The following is a 20,173-nucleotide window of genomic DNA, read 5'->3' as shown; positions in this document are numbered from 1 at the left end:
AGATGCAGTATTTTTTTTAACCACACTGTGAAGATCTCAGATTATACTTCCCCTCACGGCACAGCAGGCTTCTCTGAGTAAAAGAAGTAAATGCTCATTAAGATTCTGTCGGTGCACCCTGGGAACTGCATCCTATATACTACGGTTCTGTCCTTGCATCGTTAGCACAAATACTTATCCACATCTGACAAGGGACATCAAACCACTTCAAGTAATTGCATTTCTAGACCGATGGATAATGAAACAGGGAAGATTTGGCCTTGCCCCTTACTTTGCTCAAAAAGTAGATAAGCAGCATTATTACTTTTTTCCTCCCCAATAATCAGTCCAGAAAGTTTTGTCTAAAAACTATTTTCTCCCTATGAACTCTACGTATTGACCGTGTTCCTTTGTTGGCAGTATGCACTTTGTCATTTATCATGGATTATCTTTCCACTTAATTAAACTTACTTTTAGCTTTTGAAACTTTGCATTAGAAAGAAATACACAGATGTCATGTAGAATTATTCCGCTAGTCTATTATATCAGTCAAATGACTGCTCTCCACCCCCAGGTTGTTAAAGATGAGACATTGTCACAAGTATAATAAAATCTTTTTCTTATGTTTCTTCAAATTCCTGACTTTTTAAAGCCGGGTAAGCATAAAAGTACAAGCTCTTGCAAAGAAAAGTACTTCCAAAAGCAATGGTAGACCCTTAGATCTAAATTAATTACAAGAAAAGATCCACAGAAAGGATATGGCTTTATCTAAATTGGGCAAAATACTGCATTGTTCTTTAGTTTTCTTTTCCACTTAGTGATATCTTCATTTTCTTTTTTGGCTAAGATAAGGAAGTACATCCCTTGAGGATCTGTCCAGATCCCTAAGATATACTCAGTCCCTTAAATGAATTCTGGTCTAAATTCATTAGTTAAAATGAGAATATATACCTAACAGGACCCATCTCAGACTCCAGATTAATTTCATATTAAATCTAGAATCTGTTATCTAGAGATGACTGTTATCTAGAGATGAACAGATGACTGACTACATCAAAGGATATATGGAAACAAGAAAAAATGATCTGGAAGAGAGTGCCTTCTTGATTGGCTAATGGTAGAGTCCTAAGGAGTAATGGGCATGTGTTGGATTAAAATAGGGGCACTCAATAGTCAACAAATTTAAGAAAAAACAAACAAGGAAAAAGTATCTGAAGCATCAACTCCCCCACTTTTTTTTTTCCCCTTCCTGTAGTTCTGGAGATAAACCCAGGTCCTCATGACTAGCTCTACTACTGAGTAATCTCCCCAGCCCAAAGCTTTCCCTTTTAAGGCAGTTTCTACATTTTGTATCTCCACTCAACAAGAAGTCTGTGTGGGACAGAGCCTCGGGCTTGGAGCAGTGTTTCTGAAGATTTAAGGTTCATTCATTCAGCATGCATTTATTAAGTACCCTAGGACATGCTGTGTGTTCCAGGAGTCAGTGGATCTGAAGTACATTCAATTTTGCAATATCTCTCAACATTTGTAAGGCAGTGTTGGCTACAGGTGTACTCTGTGGAACCCAGATTCTCCATGGAGAGAATGTTCCTTCATGGAATAATTTGGGAGGGGCTGTATACTCACTCCATCCCTTGGGGATTTACAATGCACATTAATCAAAAGATTGCAGGGTGGAATTGCAAGCAAGGGAATGTCCCTATTGGGCTCTGCTTCCAGTTGGCTATGTGCTTAGGGCAAGTCCATACAGTTCTGGAAGGTTTGGCTCTCTTATCACCCATGATGGCATTGCCTCAGTTACCCGAACAGCTGCCTCCTCACCCAGCCTCACGCTGTGGAAATCTGCAGCTGACATTTCTGGTTGCCCACCCAGATACATTTTTCCTGCCTCTTTTCTGATTTCCTGTTTTGTTCCAGTCTCTATCCTCCACCATGGACCACACATCCCTCAGGGGACATTAAGCTACTTTTGGCTGTAGTAAGCCAAGGGTGACCACATCATTCTTGTTTGCTGTCTGCTAGGACCTGTTCTTGGACAGTGCCTAGAGCAACCCTCTGACTATTCTTCTGGACAATGGGTAGACATTATGGCATAACTGTGGCCTTCTGGCTGTCAAAGGACACAAGGTTGGTGACAGCAAAAAGAACAGAAGGAGCTAGAAACACTGATTAAGGCCACCTTAAAGCCTACTCTTCCTTAAGACTTCCTATTGTGTGAACTAAGAAATTCCTCTACACCAGCTTGATTGGGATTCTGTTACTTAAGAGTCAAAGTCTTCTTTGCACTCAACGAAAGACATCTTCCTTGGCTGGGGACCATCAGAAACCTTATCAGAACCTGCCTCCAGGAACTGCTTGTCTCACATTGCCTAGCCTCTTTTGAAAAATGTTAGCCCTGGCTCTGATTTTGAACCTGTGCTCGGCCTCTGTGGGCTGGCTTACTTGGTCATTTGCTCTGCTTTGCTTCTCACTGCCTCTCTCAGCATGACCTCTAGGGACATCAGCCATTACTCAAAACCTACTTGCCTGGAAGAGGCCCCAACTCCCTTCTCAGAGCTCCCATGTGTCCCAGGACTCTCAGGATGATTCCTGACATGGCACCCTTCCTTGCCAAGCCACAATATCCTCTAGTCTATTCGCAACCCCTTAGCTAGGACTGATTTCCACAAACCAAGCAAGTCCTTGTATAGAGGTGAAGGAGATGACACTATCAGCATAAAACCCATAGCCTATACTGAAGCCCTAGATTATTGTGTCTAAAACTGATGCCCCAGGCCTTCCAGTATCAGAATCACTGAGATCAGAATCAGAGGCTTGTTTAAAAAATGCAGGTTCCCAGGCTTGCTACATAGTAACCCTGGCATTGAACCACAGACTATTTTTCACAGTCCAAACCACGGTTATCTCATACTCTGGATCACCCCAAAGTCAACTCAGCTTTCAACCTCAGCATCTGATGAAACAGAGGCCAAAGCAAAGGAGGAGTTGGGAGGAGTTGGGAAGGAATAAGAATTATGAAGAGGAAGGGAGAAGGGGAGTGTGAGAGAAAGAAGCTAGACTGTTGCAGATGGACAGCAGAGGAACTATGCCTAAAGGCAGACTCATTTTATGACAGTCATTTGTTTCCCAGTTCCTTTGACACTCACCTTTGTGTGTCTACTAGCCTTCTTCTTCTAGCATGATTTGTACCCAGACAGCAAGTGTGACAATGTAACCCTCTACAAATCATAGAGTCAACAACAAAGAATGAGAGGGAAAAAAATGCCCAAGATCCAAAGGTCAGAGCAAACTTTTGTTAGCTGGAAATCTACATGCCACAAAAATGTTGCCTAGGGGTTGATTCATTTCACAAATGTGAAGTATGTTTTCTGATTCCACGCCACGCCTTCCCTCTCAATTCCATGCCACTCCATAATTGCTCATTTCATGATTTTTAAGTTCTTTCCCACCTTCTTCCCATTTCTTACGAAATATATTTATCTAGCAATAGACACGATAGAATGCAGATCAAACGGAAGTAATGCCTGTAATTTCTGACTGCTAACTTCACTCAGAATTGAACTTAGGAAGAGTTAGGCATTGATGGGGGAAAAATAATTATTAGGTAACATTGTTTTTTCCAAAAAAATGATTTATGGATTGGAATTCAAACCTTATTCCACAATGTAGATCTGTTCAAAATGGATCTTCAACAGGCCATCCTTAGTAATACTCCTCATATTCATATCCATAGCCTCTTTCATAAAAGAAAGTCTACATGTTCCTCTTCTTTCCTGTCCCACTACTCCAACTGTCATTAGACATTTTGACACCAAACTATTTCTCATTTTCTTGCTCACTAGGGACAAATTTAGTCTGTGTTCTTGGATACCTGGCCATTTCATGTCCCTGTGCAGTGAACTTTAAAAAAAAAAAAATCCGTGAAATGTACTCCAATCATTGCATTTATTTTTGGATTCTAGTTTTTAAGTTACATTGCAGAGACCATGAAGTCAATTTAACATGCACAGAACTTTTGAAACTCAAAGATAAGAGGTTGTACCCTGGGTCTTCTGGTCACCACATCACCCCCATCTTTTATTCTTCTGTTTGGTGGCTCCCACAGTAACTGTGTATCAGAATCAGCTGAGGCATTTTAAAAATAAAGACTTGCTATCTCAACCCAGAAATAAAGAATCTGACTTTCTGGGATTGGGGCCCAGGAGCGAGCGAGCGAGCGAGTGAGCTTGCTTGCTTGCTTGCTTGCTTGCTTGCTTTCCTTCCTCTTTCTTTTCTTTATTTTTCTTTCCTTTCCATCCTTCTCTCTCTCCCTCACTCATTTTTCCCCTTTCCTTCCTTCCTTTCTTTCTAAAGGCTTCCCAGGTGATTCTCTTGCAGCCTCCACGTACCCATTCACTGAAGGCATCTGGGAAGCATTTCTCTGGTTTGAACTTGTACATGCAACAGAAGCACCTGGAGGCCTTAATAGCAGACTGAACCCTCAAAGTTTCTGATCAATGGGTCTAGGATGAAGCTTGTAAATCTGTATTTCTAACAAGTTTCCAGGTGATGCTGATGGCTGGTCTCTCTACCTGGAGGATTATGCCTCTAACCCAGACAGCTTGTGCCTAGATTTATTATTCACTAGCATTTCTATTTTGTGGTCAAAGACTGTGCTTCTGAAGAAGGAATATCCTCGGGTCAGAGATAACGCATCTGGCTGAGCAATATAATCACTTGGAGCTTTTTATTTTTTTAATTTAATATTCAATTATTGAGGTTAAGCTTGGGCTTCATCTCAGATCTGCTGAATCAACATTTCCAGATTCCCTGGGAGTTTTTGTTTTGTTTTGTTTTGAAGTTACCCAGAAGATTCTGATTTATGACAATGATTTGAAGCCATTTCCTTAGATGAGCCAAACTTGTGAGTTCATGAATAACTTATAAGAAAAAGTTATTTGTTGTTTATCAGAAACTCAAATGTAATGGGGCATCCCATGTTTTTATTTGCAAATGTGGCACTCCCTGCTCACTCAGCTGTCTTTGCCAGGAGTGTCTTTCCTCTCTGTGCTCCCTCCTTTCCTCACATATCCCTGTTTTAAATGCTTAAGGGAATGGAGGTGAGCAAAACTCATACAAATGTGATATGTGAGGCGAAGAAGAGAAAATTAAGATGTTTCCTCAGGAAAGAAAACACCACACACACACACACACACACACACACACACACACACACACACCACACACACACACACACACAAATTAATTCATTAATCTAGACAGCAGAAACAAAATCAGAAAAAAAAAAATTTACAGTCTGCTAATGGTTTTTTACCAGACAATTCGTCAATTACACAGTCAAAAGAAACCCTGGGGAACAAAAAGACACCAAAGATGCTATTAAAATGTTCCTAGTGAAGCTGTATATAATTAATTTCAAACAAGCATAAGCTATGAAAACACAAATGCTTCAAGGTGCTGAGTGAAAAATGGGATAAATCTACATCAGCCTCAAAATCAGTGCTTCCAGGTGAGTTTAAGTTTAGGCCAGAGACAGAGAGAGACTGTTGTCTGCTTCCTCCCTGTTTTATGGGAAGCTAAAGAGTCTTCATAGGAGACGCTCCCAGAGCATCAAGGACAAGAAGAGACAGATAAAGACCATCCCTTCACATCATCACCAACTACCAGCACACGGAACTGAATAAATGAAACATCAATCAAAACAGAGGAGAAAAATGCACTGATGCAGAAGGCACAGAAAACAAAGGGAGATCTAGTAATTGCCCAGGCTGATTAACCACCTTAGCACCAGGGTCTCTGTAAAGAAAGCATTTTTTCTTCTCAATCAGTCTTAACTTCTCATAGGTTAGAGAAGTTAAGACTGATTAAGAGCTAGATGAAAAGAGCTAGATGGTAAGACTTTTAGATTGTCCGAACCACATAGTCTCTGTATATCAACATAATGCAATGGTGCTCTTGTAACATGAAAACAGACACAGGTGACACATTAAAAAATGGGTGTGTTGTGTTCAAATAAAACTTTATTAACAAAAAATAGGTGGTGGAATGGATTTGGCTTATGGGCCACAGTTTGCCAACCCATGTCACAGTGAGTCCATGTGGCAAGGATAACATTATTACTGGGTTCTACAGAGCATCCAGTATTCAAATGGTGCATGTTTAGTGAGGGACCATAAAACATTCCATTAACTCATCACTACACAGACAAGGGAAGAGTGTTTAAAGATCATCCCAAAGTGTGACAGTAGGAAGCCAGAATGCAGAAACAGTAGAAGAAGTTATGTGAAATTCTAGGACTGTGTTATAAGAGGGAAAGAAAAGAAGGCCATGACACCAAACATTTCAGCCCATGTTTAAAGAGGTTCTATTGATGGATCTCACATCCAGAGAAAATAAGGTGACTGGACAGGGGAGAGGGCCCTCCTGCCATTCCCTCTGACTGGGACTCTTTAAGCTACCTCTGCAGAGGGTACATCCTGTATGACAATGTTATCCCCCTTAATTAGGGTGTTTTTTTTTTTTTGACCATCTCAATTCACCAAGTTTGCATCTAGCTTACACAGAAGAGTCCTTTCTGAAAAAGAAAGAGAAACTGAGCCACTTTGGCATAGAATTTTATTCTCTAAGCCAGCATATGTCACCCATGGTGCACCTCCAAGTCCATCAAGAAACACACAGCATGCATTTACATGGTAAAACTGAACAGCTTTATTCCCCCCTCCCACTTCACAATTGGCAAATGGATTTCATATTATTTCAAATGGAAGTTTTCTTCCTACAGTTGCCTTTCTCATTGACAACTACTGTTGGTGGGTGCTGCAGCTTGGACCTTGAATGTCCTCTGAGGGCCCAAGTGTTAAAGGCTTGGTCCCCAGCCTGTGGTGCTTTGGGGAGGTGATGGAGCCTTTGGAATGTAGGGCCTTTTGGATTAGGCCATTTTGGGTATGTCTTCAAAAAGGACTTCAGGACCCTCTACCTCTCTGGTTCATGTCCCCACCATGAGACAAGTGGCTTTTTGCTTTGCCACACACTCCCACCATGATGTGCTGCTTCGCCACAAGCCCAAGATCAACAGGCCAAATCATTTATGAACATGAAACCTCCAAAATTGTGAACCAGAGTAAACCTTTCCTCTTTATAAGCTGATTATCTCAGGCATTTGTTACAGTAACAGAAAGCTAACCAACAGAGTAGGGAAACTGCTTTCTCATTAGAAGAATTAGATTTCACAGAGAAACTTTGAGCTAATGACAGACACCAGAGGGTCTGACCCAGCAGCCTCTGGGGGTGTCAATGAGGTCAGGAGGGCCTTTCAGCTGAAAGCCTGGTCAGACTGGGACTGGCCAGGCCTCTGTAACTCATCAAAGATACTGGCAGGCTCATCCCTGCAGAATTTGCAGCATACAGCTCCCTTTGACCAGGAAGTCTGAAAGTTATACAGTCCTCTTGATCCCTACCAAATCCCCATCCTCGGTGCTGGGACCTCATGCAGGAGCATTTTAGCAAAGCCTCTGCTTTGGGCTTCCCATGTGCCCTCTTCACCAGGTACAAGAGTGTCTTCGCTCCAAAGTTCAGAATTCAAGCTGTTCTTGCCTTGTTCTTTAGAGGACTAGTCTCTGCCTCTCTGAACAATGGTGGCATCATAGCAATGGAAGCATGAAGACCCAAGCAAGTGCTGGAAGGTAGGGTGTGGGGGCACTGCTGCCAGATGTCCTCTGAGCATGCATTACAGCAAAGACTGCATTGGTGTGGTTGGTGGGCAATTCCACGTTGCAAATCATTCCTTCACAGCAAGACCTACACTCCTGTTACAAATAAACAAGAGATGGAGAATAGTAAATAACCGGAAGGGAGAAGGGGTAAAACATAGAAAAACAAAGGCTTCTTCAGCTCCATCGTAAGAGGACCATTAGCGGGCTATCCAGTCTGTGCATCACACAGGTGTTTGGGTTCCCTTCCTCTGCAAAGGATGAGGAGGGAAGAACCATCTTGAGAATCTTTTCCTCCTAATTATGATTTATCTTCATCAAACCCAATCATCATCAAGGCAGAGAAGTGAAAGGGAAATTGAATAAGACTGCTTGACTGAGTCACCAAATCTTTCTAAAGGTTTTAAGAGAAAACACTGAAGCAAAAGTGAAAGCTAGGAACCTTTTGGATTAGTCATTGGTTTTCTTTCCCAGTGTTACTTGTTAGGGGATAATAGTGACTCACTCTTTTCTATGCTCATATCTGATTCCTATCATTACCGTAGCGATAGTTTACTAATTGTGGCTCCTGAGTGGTTAAAAAACAAAGGGCTGGGTCCCTAAGAGCATGAGATATTTTCAGGGGAAGTAGTCTCCTATGGTAATACCAGTGCATGGTTGGCACATGCCTTGACCTGAGAAACCCAGTCATTCCTTATGGCTTCTGGAACAGTCAGGCAACACAAAGGCACAGCCGATAAGCATTCATGTCACGGTTTTCAACACAGGCTGCACATCAGGTTCACCTAGGGGCAATTTTAAAAAGATCTCAATGCCCATGACCTCTACTCAAGGTTCTGCTTCAATTGGTGAAATGCTCCCTCACCACCCAACTAACAAACCCTATAACAGCCACTCCAGGTAATCTTGGTGTCACCAAAACCAACAACCACTAATGTTGGAATCATTTTCTGTGCTTATAAACTAAATTAAATTCTAAAACCTCATGAAATTAATATAGGTTCAAATAATCTTTTCTCAAAAATTTCAGGACTCCAGGCATATAAAAGTATAAAATGCTCATTTAGAATCACAGAATGAGAAAATTAAAAAGATTAATTGATCCACAGTGTGTCTATAGTTCATTGCATTAAACTGAGCCTAATCTTTCAACTCTTTCTTCTCTGAGCAGACGCGGTGGGTGAGACAAGTTTCCCTTGGTACAAGGTATCACTATTATAACTTACTTTTGCTAGCATGAGATATTAGTAAATTTACACACTCGCCTGCACACACATGATCTTACCGTATGTTCAGAATCTTGGCTGTGGTGGCACCCAACAAAATGACATTCACTTTTGGAGGCGCATTTTTTGGTGATGGAGGTACTTCTTCCATGGCTGGTGAAATGATGAACTGTCAAACAATACTGTGTATCTAGGTAAAAGAAAATAAAAAAGCAATCAAAACAAGGTAACTTCATTTTCCACAATGCAAAAGAGACCTTTCAACAACTACTCTAGAAATGACTAATATTAATGGTGAACCTTAAGTTTTTGGCAAGAAATCTAATAGCAGTGAGCTCTAGAGTTTCTATATAGATTTCCTGTTTTGCAATAACATCTGCTTCTAAAACACATATGTATACTGAAAATGAATATAAATAGTCACCCATCCTTTGGTATAAACTAAAGCTGAGAATAAACGTGCAAACTTTTCACCAAACTCAGGGGTCTGCTCATTGAAGATACATGTTTGTGTCTCTAGACCATCCCTCCTTCTTTTGAAACACATGTTCTAAAACTCTAAGATGAAAATTGCAAGTATAAATGCAATAGGCAGAATACCTGTTTCTGCATCATTCAACATTTGTTTCTTATAGGTGATGAGGCAAATGAAAGTTAGACTCCTGGGATAGAGAAGTAGCTCAGTGGTAGAGCACTTGTCTTGCATGCATGAGGTCCTGGGTTCAATCCCCAGCACATGGAGGGCAAAACTGAAAAAAAGATACTGCTTCCAATCCCATGTCAAGATCATCTTCCCTTCTCATCTAATTCTTACTCAAGTCCTTATACTCCCAAAGTGTTTCCTCATCAATGAATTTCCATTTTCTCTTCTCTTTAAATTAACTCTTCCTTTCTGCTTCCCATTTCTGCAGAAAGACTTCTGCATAGCATTATCCTTATAGCTTTAACCACAAACACTTTATTATTTAAAGTTCTTCTAAGAAAGTGGTTTCATTCACTACCCTAAGACTGCGCTAATTCTGTCTCTCTTCTATAACTACCTCAGGCCAAGGAAACTTTCTTAGTCTACTGATCAGGGACCACAACACAACATCACTGAATAGGGGTGAGAGACTGGACTGAAGTTGAGAAGACTAGGTTTATGAAATAGCATATCAAAAGTAAACTACTTGAGGGCTGCGGTTGTGGCTCAGTGGTGGAGTGCTTGCCTAATTTGTGTGAGGCAGTGGGTTCGATCCTCAGCACCACCTAAAAATAAATAAAATAAAGGTCTAAAAAAATACAATGACATTTTTTTTTAAGTAAGCTACTTTAGAACCTTTGAGCCCATTTTCTTTTTAGAGAAATAGTTAAGTGCACTGGCATTCTGATAATATTAACAATAGCAACACATACTGGGCATGAACCATCAGCCAGGCACCCTTCTAACTTGTATTTTCTCATTGTGCTCTTCACAAGCCCTGAGGTAAGCAGCCTTAACATCCTCATTTTATAGATGAAGAAAATCAGGCACAATTTCTTGTCCAAAGTAACAAAGGTAGAAAAATCACATAAAGGAAAAGCTACATAAGTAGAAAGGTCACCTAGCTGAAAGATCACATACACGGAAAGTCACATAAGCAGAAAATTTACCCTGGTGGAAGGTCACACAGGTGGAGGGTAGGCTTCTAATGCAGCAGTTTCCTAGGATTTGCACTCTTAACATTAATATTAAGCTAGACACTGCTACAAACTAGTGTTGCTCACAGAGTGCTCTGCAAGTGTGGCTGGCTTCTGGATTCAGAAAGAAAGGGGGAACTAACTGTTTTAGAGAAGGGATTTCAATTCATAGTCCAAACAAGGAGGAATTGAAAACCAGTAGCTGCATGCGTTCATACACAATATCACACATGCGAAAAGCAGCCTCAACAAGTCAGCACTGAAGCCAGGGTAAATAAAACTAGAAATGCCATTCTTGTTGTATCCTGTTACATGGGAACCCTTTACAACACTGACAGACCTCAGAAGTGAAGCCGAAAGGAAAAAAAAGGAAACGTGAGATGACAAAGAGCAATAGCTGCAGGCCAGTTGGCCTCCCCAAATGGTTAACTATCACTCCCGTAAATAATGGCAAAGTGAAAAGGAAGAAACCATACTCTCAGTTATAATTCCAGGTGGTTAGTATCTTTAGGACTTGACTGACATAACCATCAAGAAGGAGCTTCTATGCCATGCTGGAATGGAGGATCATTCCATGCTGATCTCTAAGAGCCAGCTTTTCTGGACACAGCAGAACCAACTCTTCCACTTTCCCCATTTCTGAATTGTCTTGGTGGTTTCTGCAGCTTCCTGCTTTTTGTTTGCCCATGTTTCAATGGAGATGGAATTCTAAGACCTAGGAACAGTCACGCGTGTTCCTGGCTTGCATGCTAAAATGGCTTAAGTGAATGAATAATAGGATATGCCCAGACCTAGGAGACAGAGTTTTGGGTACAATTTGAAAAAAATAACACAATCTGTAAAGAGAAGGCCTGAGAAGCTGGTCTCCTTCCATTTCCATGCAATTTCCCTTTTCTCCCATGTACAACTATGCTAACCCTTCTACTTGGTTTTCAAGGAGATGGAAAGCAAATTGTTAAAGTATGATGCCTGCTCTCTGAAAGAAGGTAGGAGACATATCAACCAACCTTAGAGTTTGAAACAATTAAAAAATTTCCCTGGAAATAAAGCACACAATCTCTCTCTCTCTCTCTCTCTCTCTCTCTCTCTCTCTCTCTCTCTCTCTCTCTCTCTCTCTCTCTCACACACACACACACACACACACACACTCACAAGCATGTGAGTTAAGGGCACTCATGCCACAGAAATATCAAAGAACCCCAAGAAAAAATGTTCACAATTAATTATTATTGAAAAGGGATAATGAAAAATGTAGTCACAGATACATGACTAATTTACAGCACAAGATGTTCAGACCCCATAGAGGTTTCCATAGTAATTATTGGTTCCACACTATAAATAATAATGGTATAAAAATACCATATATAGAAATTCCCAAAGATCTAAGGTAATAGTAGACCCAAACTAGTAATCTCCAATTCTGGAAAAGTTTGGTTTTCTGTTTGTTTTTCTTAGCTGTTTACATCTGAAAATCTAAAAAGCAGTACACCGTGAAGTCTGAATCATCTGATATTCTTGTAGCTCCATGTAGAGTTTTAAAATTCCAATTCTTTTTTTTATTGGTTATTCAAAACATTACAAAGATTGCAGAATCACATCGGTTACACATCCACATTTTTACATAATGCCATAATAGTAACTGTTGTATTCTGCTACCTTTCCTATCCCCTACTATCCCCCCTCCCCTCCCCTCCCATCTTCTCTCTCTACCCCATCTACTGTAATTCATTTCTCTCCTTATTTTTTCCCATCCCCCTCAAAACCTCTTATATGTAATTTTGTATAACAACGAGGGTCTCCTTCCATTTCCATGCAATTTCCCTTTTCTCTCCGTTTCCCTCCCACCTCATGACTCTGTTTAATGTTAATCTTTTCCTCCTGCCCTTCCTCCCTGCTCTGTTCTTAGTTACTCTCATTATATCAAAGAAGACATTTGGCATTTGTTTATTAGGAATTGGCTAGCTTCACTTAGCATAATCTGCTCTAATGCCATCCATTTCCCTGCAAATTCCATGATTTTGTCATTTCTTAGTGCTGCATAGTACTCCATTGTGTATAAATGCCACATTTTTTTTTATCCATTCATCTATTGAGGGACATCTTGGTTTATTTCAAGTTCGTGTGTTTTAAATCATTCAACTTCCTGCCTCCTCTATTCCTGCAAACCTAGTCCAAGTCCCCAATTTCTGCCTGATGACAACAATAGTCCCTACTTGGTATCTCCTTCTACTCTGGACCCCAACCATCCATTCACCACACAGTAGCAATATTTTAAATACAACCAGTATCATCACACCCTAGCTTAAAACTCTACTGTCCACCTATCCTAGTCACAGTGAAGCCCACATTCTATCAGAAAAAGAAGAACCTGGTATGTCCTGTCTGTGTCTCCCTCTCAGGTCCTTTGTCCATTCCCCACTACAACACATGGCCAGTGTCTTTTCTATTCATTGAAGAGGCCAAACCCACTTTTCCCCCTGCAAACCTTTGTATTGCCATTCCCTCTTCCTGACATGCTCTTCCAATAGATCCCTATGTGGCTGGTTTGGTTCAGTCAATCAGGTCTTAGTTCTAATGTACACTCATCCATGCATTCTGTCCACAAATACTACTACTGAGGGCCTAGTATGAATCAGGCACTGGATTAGGCACTGGGATGCATTAGTGAACTAAATAAACTAAAAGGAGATCCAAATGTTTGTTAAATGAATGAACAGAGTTTCCTAAGCATGGATGTGTCTCAAGAGTACAGAAATTTTCCTTTGCTTTAAGTCAGTTAAGTATGGCTTTTCTAAGATATCATCAAGCATTTCTGAAATTGTTAGAATGCCTTAGTCAACACTGTGGTCTCTTCTCCCTGGTAAATACTGTTTATGAAATTCTTCCTCAAGGCAGACACAACTGCAAATTGAGGCTATGCTGCCAGTTTGTGAGTTCTCTCAGGATAGGCCCTTAGAGGAAATCTCTGACTTCTATAGAACATCACCAGCCTGTTGCTGTGCTGATCCTTTACACAGAACATCTTTGCTCCAGGCAATTCAGGAAAGACCTAAAGGAAGTGACGTCACCGTCTTCCAAACTCAGCACACTTACTTTGTGGACACCATTTGTCTTCTGCCCATCGATTGCAGTTATAATTATCCCCTGCATTTTCACAGGTAAAACACTTGAAGCTATTTGGAAATGGTGTTGCTTTAAAAGAAAAAAAATGCAAAGTGAAATGATAAGGTTAAAAAACACAAAAATTTCAAACATCGAATATGGTACAAAGTCAGCAACTTTTATGTTAGATGAAACAAAACTTATACGATGTCATCTTTACAAATTCTATGTCTAGGGAGTTGGATTTACCCATCAAGCTTTTGTCAGTTTAAAAAAAAATTAAAAACATTTCCATGAATTTCCATTATAGAGTAACAAAAATGATTCCACAAGCCACTTTGAAAAGATCCATATCATTCTATTTTGATGTATAATTTGGCATAAGTGGGGGGTGAGGGTATGGGTGAGGGTGGTAGTGGTATTGGAACTAATAATGTGACCTACATATATCATCCCTGAAAAGAACTAGAGTCCAGATTAACCTCAGTTTGAATTCTGTCCTTTAAACTAATTAGTGTATAATTTTTAACTTCTAAGGCATAATAATATTTATAATTATAAAAAATAAAGATCCCTATGACTTGCAGAGGTGTAGTGAGAATTAAATGGAATACTGCAATGAAAATCCCTTGTGGGATCCCTAGCACATCAAGTCTTGCTAGTTTGCATCCATATGCACTCTATTACAGGTACAGTTATCCTCAAGGAAGTCACCTCATTTGACGTATGTCGATTGTCACAGCATTAGACCTTGACCAGGAAGGTAATATTTAATATAAGGTGATAGTTATTCTTAAGCCCTTACACACAGGCCAAAGCACTGTGGAAAGGAGAAATACTGAGTTGCTGACAATGTAAATTGAGCAAAATTAACATGTTCTTTTGTTATTATATCATTTTGAAAAGTTTGACTTTTATCTGGTTATTTTTAAATTTTAAATTTTTTTAAGTTGTTCTACTTAGTTGTAAATAATAGCAGAATGCATTTCAATTCGTCATATATGAATGGAGTGCAACATTTCAATTCTCTGGTTGTGCATGGTATACCATTCATGCAATCATACATGTACCTAGTGTGATGATGTCCATCTCATTCCACCATTTTTCTATCTTCATAACCCCTCCCCACCCTCCCCTTTGCCCAATCCAAAGTTCCTCCATTCTTCCCATGCATCCCCCCTATACTCATAGATCAGCATCCACTAATAAGAGAAAACATATGGTCTTTAGTTTTGGGGGATTGGCTTGCTTCGCTTAACATAATGTTCTCCAACTCTTACCATTTACCTGAAAATGACATAATTTAAATTCTCTTTTAATGCTGAGTAATATTCCATTGTGTATATATACCACAGTTTCTTTATCCATTCACCTATCTATTCATGAATGTCTAGGTTGGTTCCACAGTTTAGCTATTGTGAATTCAGCTGCTATAAACATTGGTGAGGCTATGTCACTATAGTATGTTGATTTTACATCCTTTGGGTATAGACCAAGGAGTGGGATAGCTGGGTCAAATAGCAGTTCATTCCAAGTTTTCTGAAGAATCTCCACACTGCTTTCCAAAGTGGTTGCTGTTTTTGTTTTGTTTTCTTTTTTATGTGGTGCTGAGGATTGAATCCAGTGCCTCACCCATGCTAGGCAAGTGCTCTACCACTGAGCTACAACCCTAGCCCCTTATCTTATTATTTTAGTAGGAAAGAGGGAAAATAAAATAATTTGACATTTTTGCATAGACCAGGGCATAGGGTCTGGGTAATATTTTTAATTCTCCTGGTTTTGCAGAATAATGTAGGCAAGTAAAGGTAAACCCCAAACCTTCCTAGTAACATAACCAGAAGTTAGGGTGAAAAGTAGAAGCAGTGGGTATTTGGGGTACATGGGGAGGATATGCATTGCTGTATAAAACACAAGCAAAATATCAAAGTTTCAGGAGACATGAAGTTAAATACTGCAGATACATTTCAGTTTGGCCTATGCAAAAAGAAAGTTATGCAGATATATAAAAATAATGACAGCCATTTTCACCTGTATGGGCTTAAAAATATTAATAGTCAATGCTAATGAATGAAAAATTAGAGTATAAATTTGCACAATCCTTTATATTTAGTAATTCTAACTCTGGTAAAATCTATTCTAAGGTCATCAGCAAATTGAAAAGTACATTTAAAAAGATCTTCAATGGCAATTTCAATGAATTTAAATTGCTTGTATTTTTTAATGACATAAAGTATGGGGAAATGGTTAAATAAACTGCAAATCAGAAATATGAATTTTTAAAAGACATTAGAATATTTTAAATATATTCAAATTATAGCATGAAGAGTGAAAAACTAATGTAAGACTAAATTTGTGTAACATCAATATGTCTCATATCTACATACACATATATGGAAAAAATACTGAAAGAAAATATTTCAAAATGTAAAAAGGAGCATCTTTGAATTGTAGAATCATGAACAAATTTACTTTCTTCTGTATATTTCCTGTCTTTTTGAGATTTTCTACAATGAACATATTTTTCTCTTTTTCTAGATTTTTTCTCATCAAAAAATTATAACAGTCTTTAAAATTTGGAAACTTGTAAATAATCTAGATTTACAAAAACCATGTGTCATGCATTTTACCTATTAATAAACAGGGATTAACAATGCATGGATGTATAACAAATGATAATTCAAGATACATGTGTAGTACATATGTGTATATGTATATATGTGAAGCATTTATATGTATACTGAGAGAGAAAGAGAACTAGATGACTGAGTGTCCTAAATAATAAAGAAAACAGAGTAAAGAATAGTAATGATATAGATGTCACCTAGGTGTAGTATAAAGATAGTGATTCTCACAACTGTCTGTTTATCAACAGTATCAGGAGACCTTTTCAAAAAAGAGAAAAGAAAAAATTCCACATCTCACCCCTTTGATAATAAAATCTCTCAAGAAGTGACCTGGGGATATATCATTTCGAAGCCTTCCATCAAGATTCTGATAGTCCTCCAGATAGGAGAACCATAAACATTTACATGTATACAAATAATTTTTTATCTAATAAAGTTTGTATGAGAGAAGTTTTATTTGAAGAGGAAAAAGAAGGGGTGATGGTATATATTCATACAGACACATATACACATGTTTATATAAAATATATTAACATAAATTATCCTATAAGATGATATGCACTGTTAGCCTATTTTAAAACTATTAGTGAAAAGCTGAGTTTTATGTAATTCTTGCTAACTGTTATTATGCATAATGAAAATCCAGGTTATATTCATCTTCAAATATTTCAATTATTCTAATCTTTTTAAAACTGTTAATGACCACTTGAAAGAATAAATATATCATTTATGCAGAAACTTCTTGCAGCCAGTTTCTTCTCCAATGAAGAAATCAATAAAGAACACTGAATTTCCTCTGCTAAGCCATGATTAGGGACAATATTCAAAAGAATTTCTTAAACAAGAAAGCTTTTAAGACTTTAATAGGAAGCTAATTCATTTTAAAGAAATGAAGAATATTTTTGTTACCATACCCTTACCCATGGAGTCGTTGAAACCTTTCTGTTTTATTCTAGATATAAATCAAGCATTTCCAGGAAAAACAAAAAAAAAAAAGCAAGGTGACAATGGATGGAAGTGGGGCTTCAAAGGACATTCTGATTCCCTCCCCAGTCATGAACTAACACGACAACCACTACTTACGATCAAGAGGAGGCCTAACATTGTAGAAGTTGATGTTCTTGGCAGATGCCCAGTTTTCTGAGAGGATAAAGATGTGGACAACAGCCACAGCTACAGCGTGACAGAGGAGCAGCATCCTGACCTCATGGATTGAACAGGCCAAACTCATATGTCTATGACGAAAAGACAGATTATTTGAGTTTATTTATGTTTTACTCATTAAAAATAAGAGGGTGTTTGCTTCTGTTTGAAAGACTCAATTATTCAATATATTTGAATATAATTGTTTCAATTTGAATTTGAATATAACTTAAACATTTATGTATTGTGTTGGGCTGGTACCTGCAACTAAACATTATTCTTTTGATCAGATGAAAGTTAAGTAATTACTGCCTTCTACTGGTCAGGCCTCTGCACTCACCATCTGAGTTTTAGCAGGATGCCCAGTAACCTTTCAGGTTCAGGAAGACCAAGCAGCCCATTCTGACCAGGTTATACCTATTTCGTCACCTGAGTCTAGCTGGTTGACTTTGTGCTGAAACACCTGATCTCTCAAATTAACTATGGTTCCAGGCATGTTTCAATGAAGTCACAGGACTCCTTTTTGACCAGGAAGATGTGTGGGCAGCAGGAAAAGATACAACTTGGAGTCTAAAGGCTTCGATTTGGGGTTGGCTCTGCTGTTTATTAGCGGCCTGACCTTGGACAAGCTCTTTACATTCTATTAACCTCAATTTCCTCATCTGTAAAGTGGCTTAATAACACCGGAACTGCCCACACATTTGGGTAATTGTGAGCATCAAATACAGGTTCAGATAGGATCACAAAGGATTGTGAAAATAAAAGCCCTCATAATAAGAGTTCTGTGAAAATGTTGAAATATTAGAGCTCAATGACATTGGTTGAAATCCTTTTCTTCTTGCAGAACCAACTATTCTCAGTGGATTTAGAAAAAAATTTCAATGAAAAAAGGTTTAATCTCTGCATATATGTGTATAATTCTTCACATGAACAGGATAATAACACTGGATTCTAAGGATTTTTACTTCCCTCTCTTATGAATCAATTGGTTTTGCACATGAGCAATAATGCATAACCATGAAGATGGAATTGAATATTAGACAAAATGTAAGCACAACACAATGTCATCCCTGGAGATGGCTTTTGCTGTATAGAACTGAGTCATTAAGGATGTACTCAGTATTCAAAAAAGAATAAAAGAAAAAAAGAAAGGAAAAAAATAACCCTGGTGAGTAAATTTCAAAAATAATACAATAGTGTTAAATTTTATACACTGCATTTTAGATCAGAACATAATAAGATCTAGATATATAAAAATGTATGCAATTTTTCTAGTTCATTTTAAAAACCAAGCTTGACCTTTTCACAGTTAACAGATTTCTAAATTCTATTCCTATGTTCTTTCTGAAGAAATAGGCATTTAAGCAACTATACTATCCCAACAGTCAAGTGGTTTTACTGATCCAAATTCTGCTTCACCTCTTTCTCTGAGTTGGTCTGCTTTGTAGTCATCTTGAATCTGTAGCCAAGTAATGGATGCATGCTCCTTCTTTATGCCATGGAGACCTTTGGGGAGGGGAAGTCTGATCTGTCTTTCACAAACCTCAGGATGACTGCACTCCAACAGCAATCCACATGGAGAGATGGCTAAGATCATGGATTTCAGAGTCACGCTGTCTCACACTCCCTGTTCTAGCACTAAGCAGCTATGAAACCTGAGACTAGTAGTGGCTGAAGCTTTCCAAACCTCAGTTTCCCCATCCACAGGACCAGCATAAAAATAGTACTTCTCGTTTTGAGGTGTGGACAGTCACAATACATAGGAAGCACTCAGCAAGTGCTGAGCACATGGTTGGAGCTGTACTTACTGAGCACTTTCTATTCAGTAGTAAAGTACTGGCTCAGATACCTGTTTCCCAGCCTGCTATTTGAAGCCTGGTGCAAGTTCTTTAACCTTCCTATGCCACAAACTTTGCTTCTACAAAATGGGAGTGATAACAGTACATACTCCATAGAACTATAGGAATTAAATTATTTGAAGCATATAAAATGTTTGAACTATCTAATTAGCTATATGACTAGAATTTTGCTAATTCTTATATAAGCATTTACTATTATGAACACATCCCCAATTTGGAATCCCAAGTCAAAATCCCTGGTTTGCCTCATGTAACCTTTATGAAATGAAAGCTCCTTCACTCATTCATCAAACGTGTCATTGTTGACAACTGGTATGCAACACACATTGTTGTCACTGAACCCCCTAAAGATTTTTGCTCATGCAAACTGCAAAGAGGGAGAAAACAAGAAACACACATGAAAAAAACTTACTTTCAGTTAGTCATAAATTTCATGAAGGCAGTACAATAAGATGATATGTTAGTAAATAGGAGAGCTGCTTTACATACATGGTGGTCCCACAACAACTCTCCAGTAGGTGGCATCTGAACAGGTACAGTAAACGACGAGAAGGAATCAGCCAAGCCAAGAATCAAATACCTGTCCTGAGTGCTTTGCCCTGTGGGGGTAATATTAAAATCAGCTGGTATGACTGGAATCAGCTGAGAGGGAGGAATAGGCAAAATCAGGGAGTCAGAGAGGCCTGATTACTTACTGCAAGGATTTGGGTTCAGGAAAAATCAGGCAATTGTTTAATTTTAGATTACCTAATTTAGAAACAACACCAAGAAATACTTTGTGTCTGTGGAATAATTGGTCCTAAATCCCTAGCCTTATTTCTAACTCCTGGAATAAAGGAATACAAATGATTGTGAGTATAGAAGAAGATAGA

At 38.7% G+C, this 20,173-nt stretch overlaps 1 protein-coding gene across 16 annotated transcripts in view; it reads right to left on the bottom strand.

Annotated features, from left to right (window-relative positions):
* Window positions 1-6,577: 6,577 nt before the first annotated feature.
* Window positions 6,578-20,173, bottom strand: part of Lypd6b (LY6/PLAUR domain containing 6B) — a 170,095-nt gene continuing 156,499 nt past the window's right edge. For 9 of the 16 annotated variants that reach the window (XM_078017367.1, XM_078017361.1, XM_078017368.1 and 6 more), the window contains 5 exons: window positions 19,791-19,900; window positions 17,383-17,534; window positions 13,667-13,765; window positions 8,974-9,104; window positions 6,578-7,784 (listed from right to left, as the gene is read on the bottom strand). In XM_078017367.1, the coding sequence (XP_077873493.1) occupies window positions 7,620-7,784; window positions 8,974-9,104; window positions 13,667-13,765; window positions 17,383-17,530 (543 nt within the window). In that variant the 5' untranslated portion in view covers window positions 17,531-17,534; window positions 19,791-19,900 and the 3' untranslated portion in view covers window positions 6,578-7,619. Of the gene's footprint in view, window positions 7,785-8,973; window positions 9,105-10,122; window positions 10,163-13,666; window positions 13,766-17,382; window positions 17,535-19,713; window positions 19,901-20,173 lie in introns of those variants that run through there. The other 7 variants (XM_078017369.1, XM_078017364.1, XM_078017365.1 and 4 more) reach the window with 3 other exon arrangements.

This window comes from Ictidomys tridecemlineatus, chromosome 7 (assembly GCF_052094955.1).
Source record: "Ictidomys tridecemlineatus isolate mIctTri1 chromosome 7, mIctTri1.hap1, whole genome shotgun sequence".
Taxonomy (NCBI): domain Eukaryota; kingdom Metazoa; phylum Chordata; class Mammalia; order Rodentia; family Sciuridae; genus Ictidomys; species Ictidomys tridecemlineatus.
The sequence above is the reverse complement of the archived record's forward strand: the minus strand, read 5'-3'. Positions and strand labels throughout refer to the sequence as shown.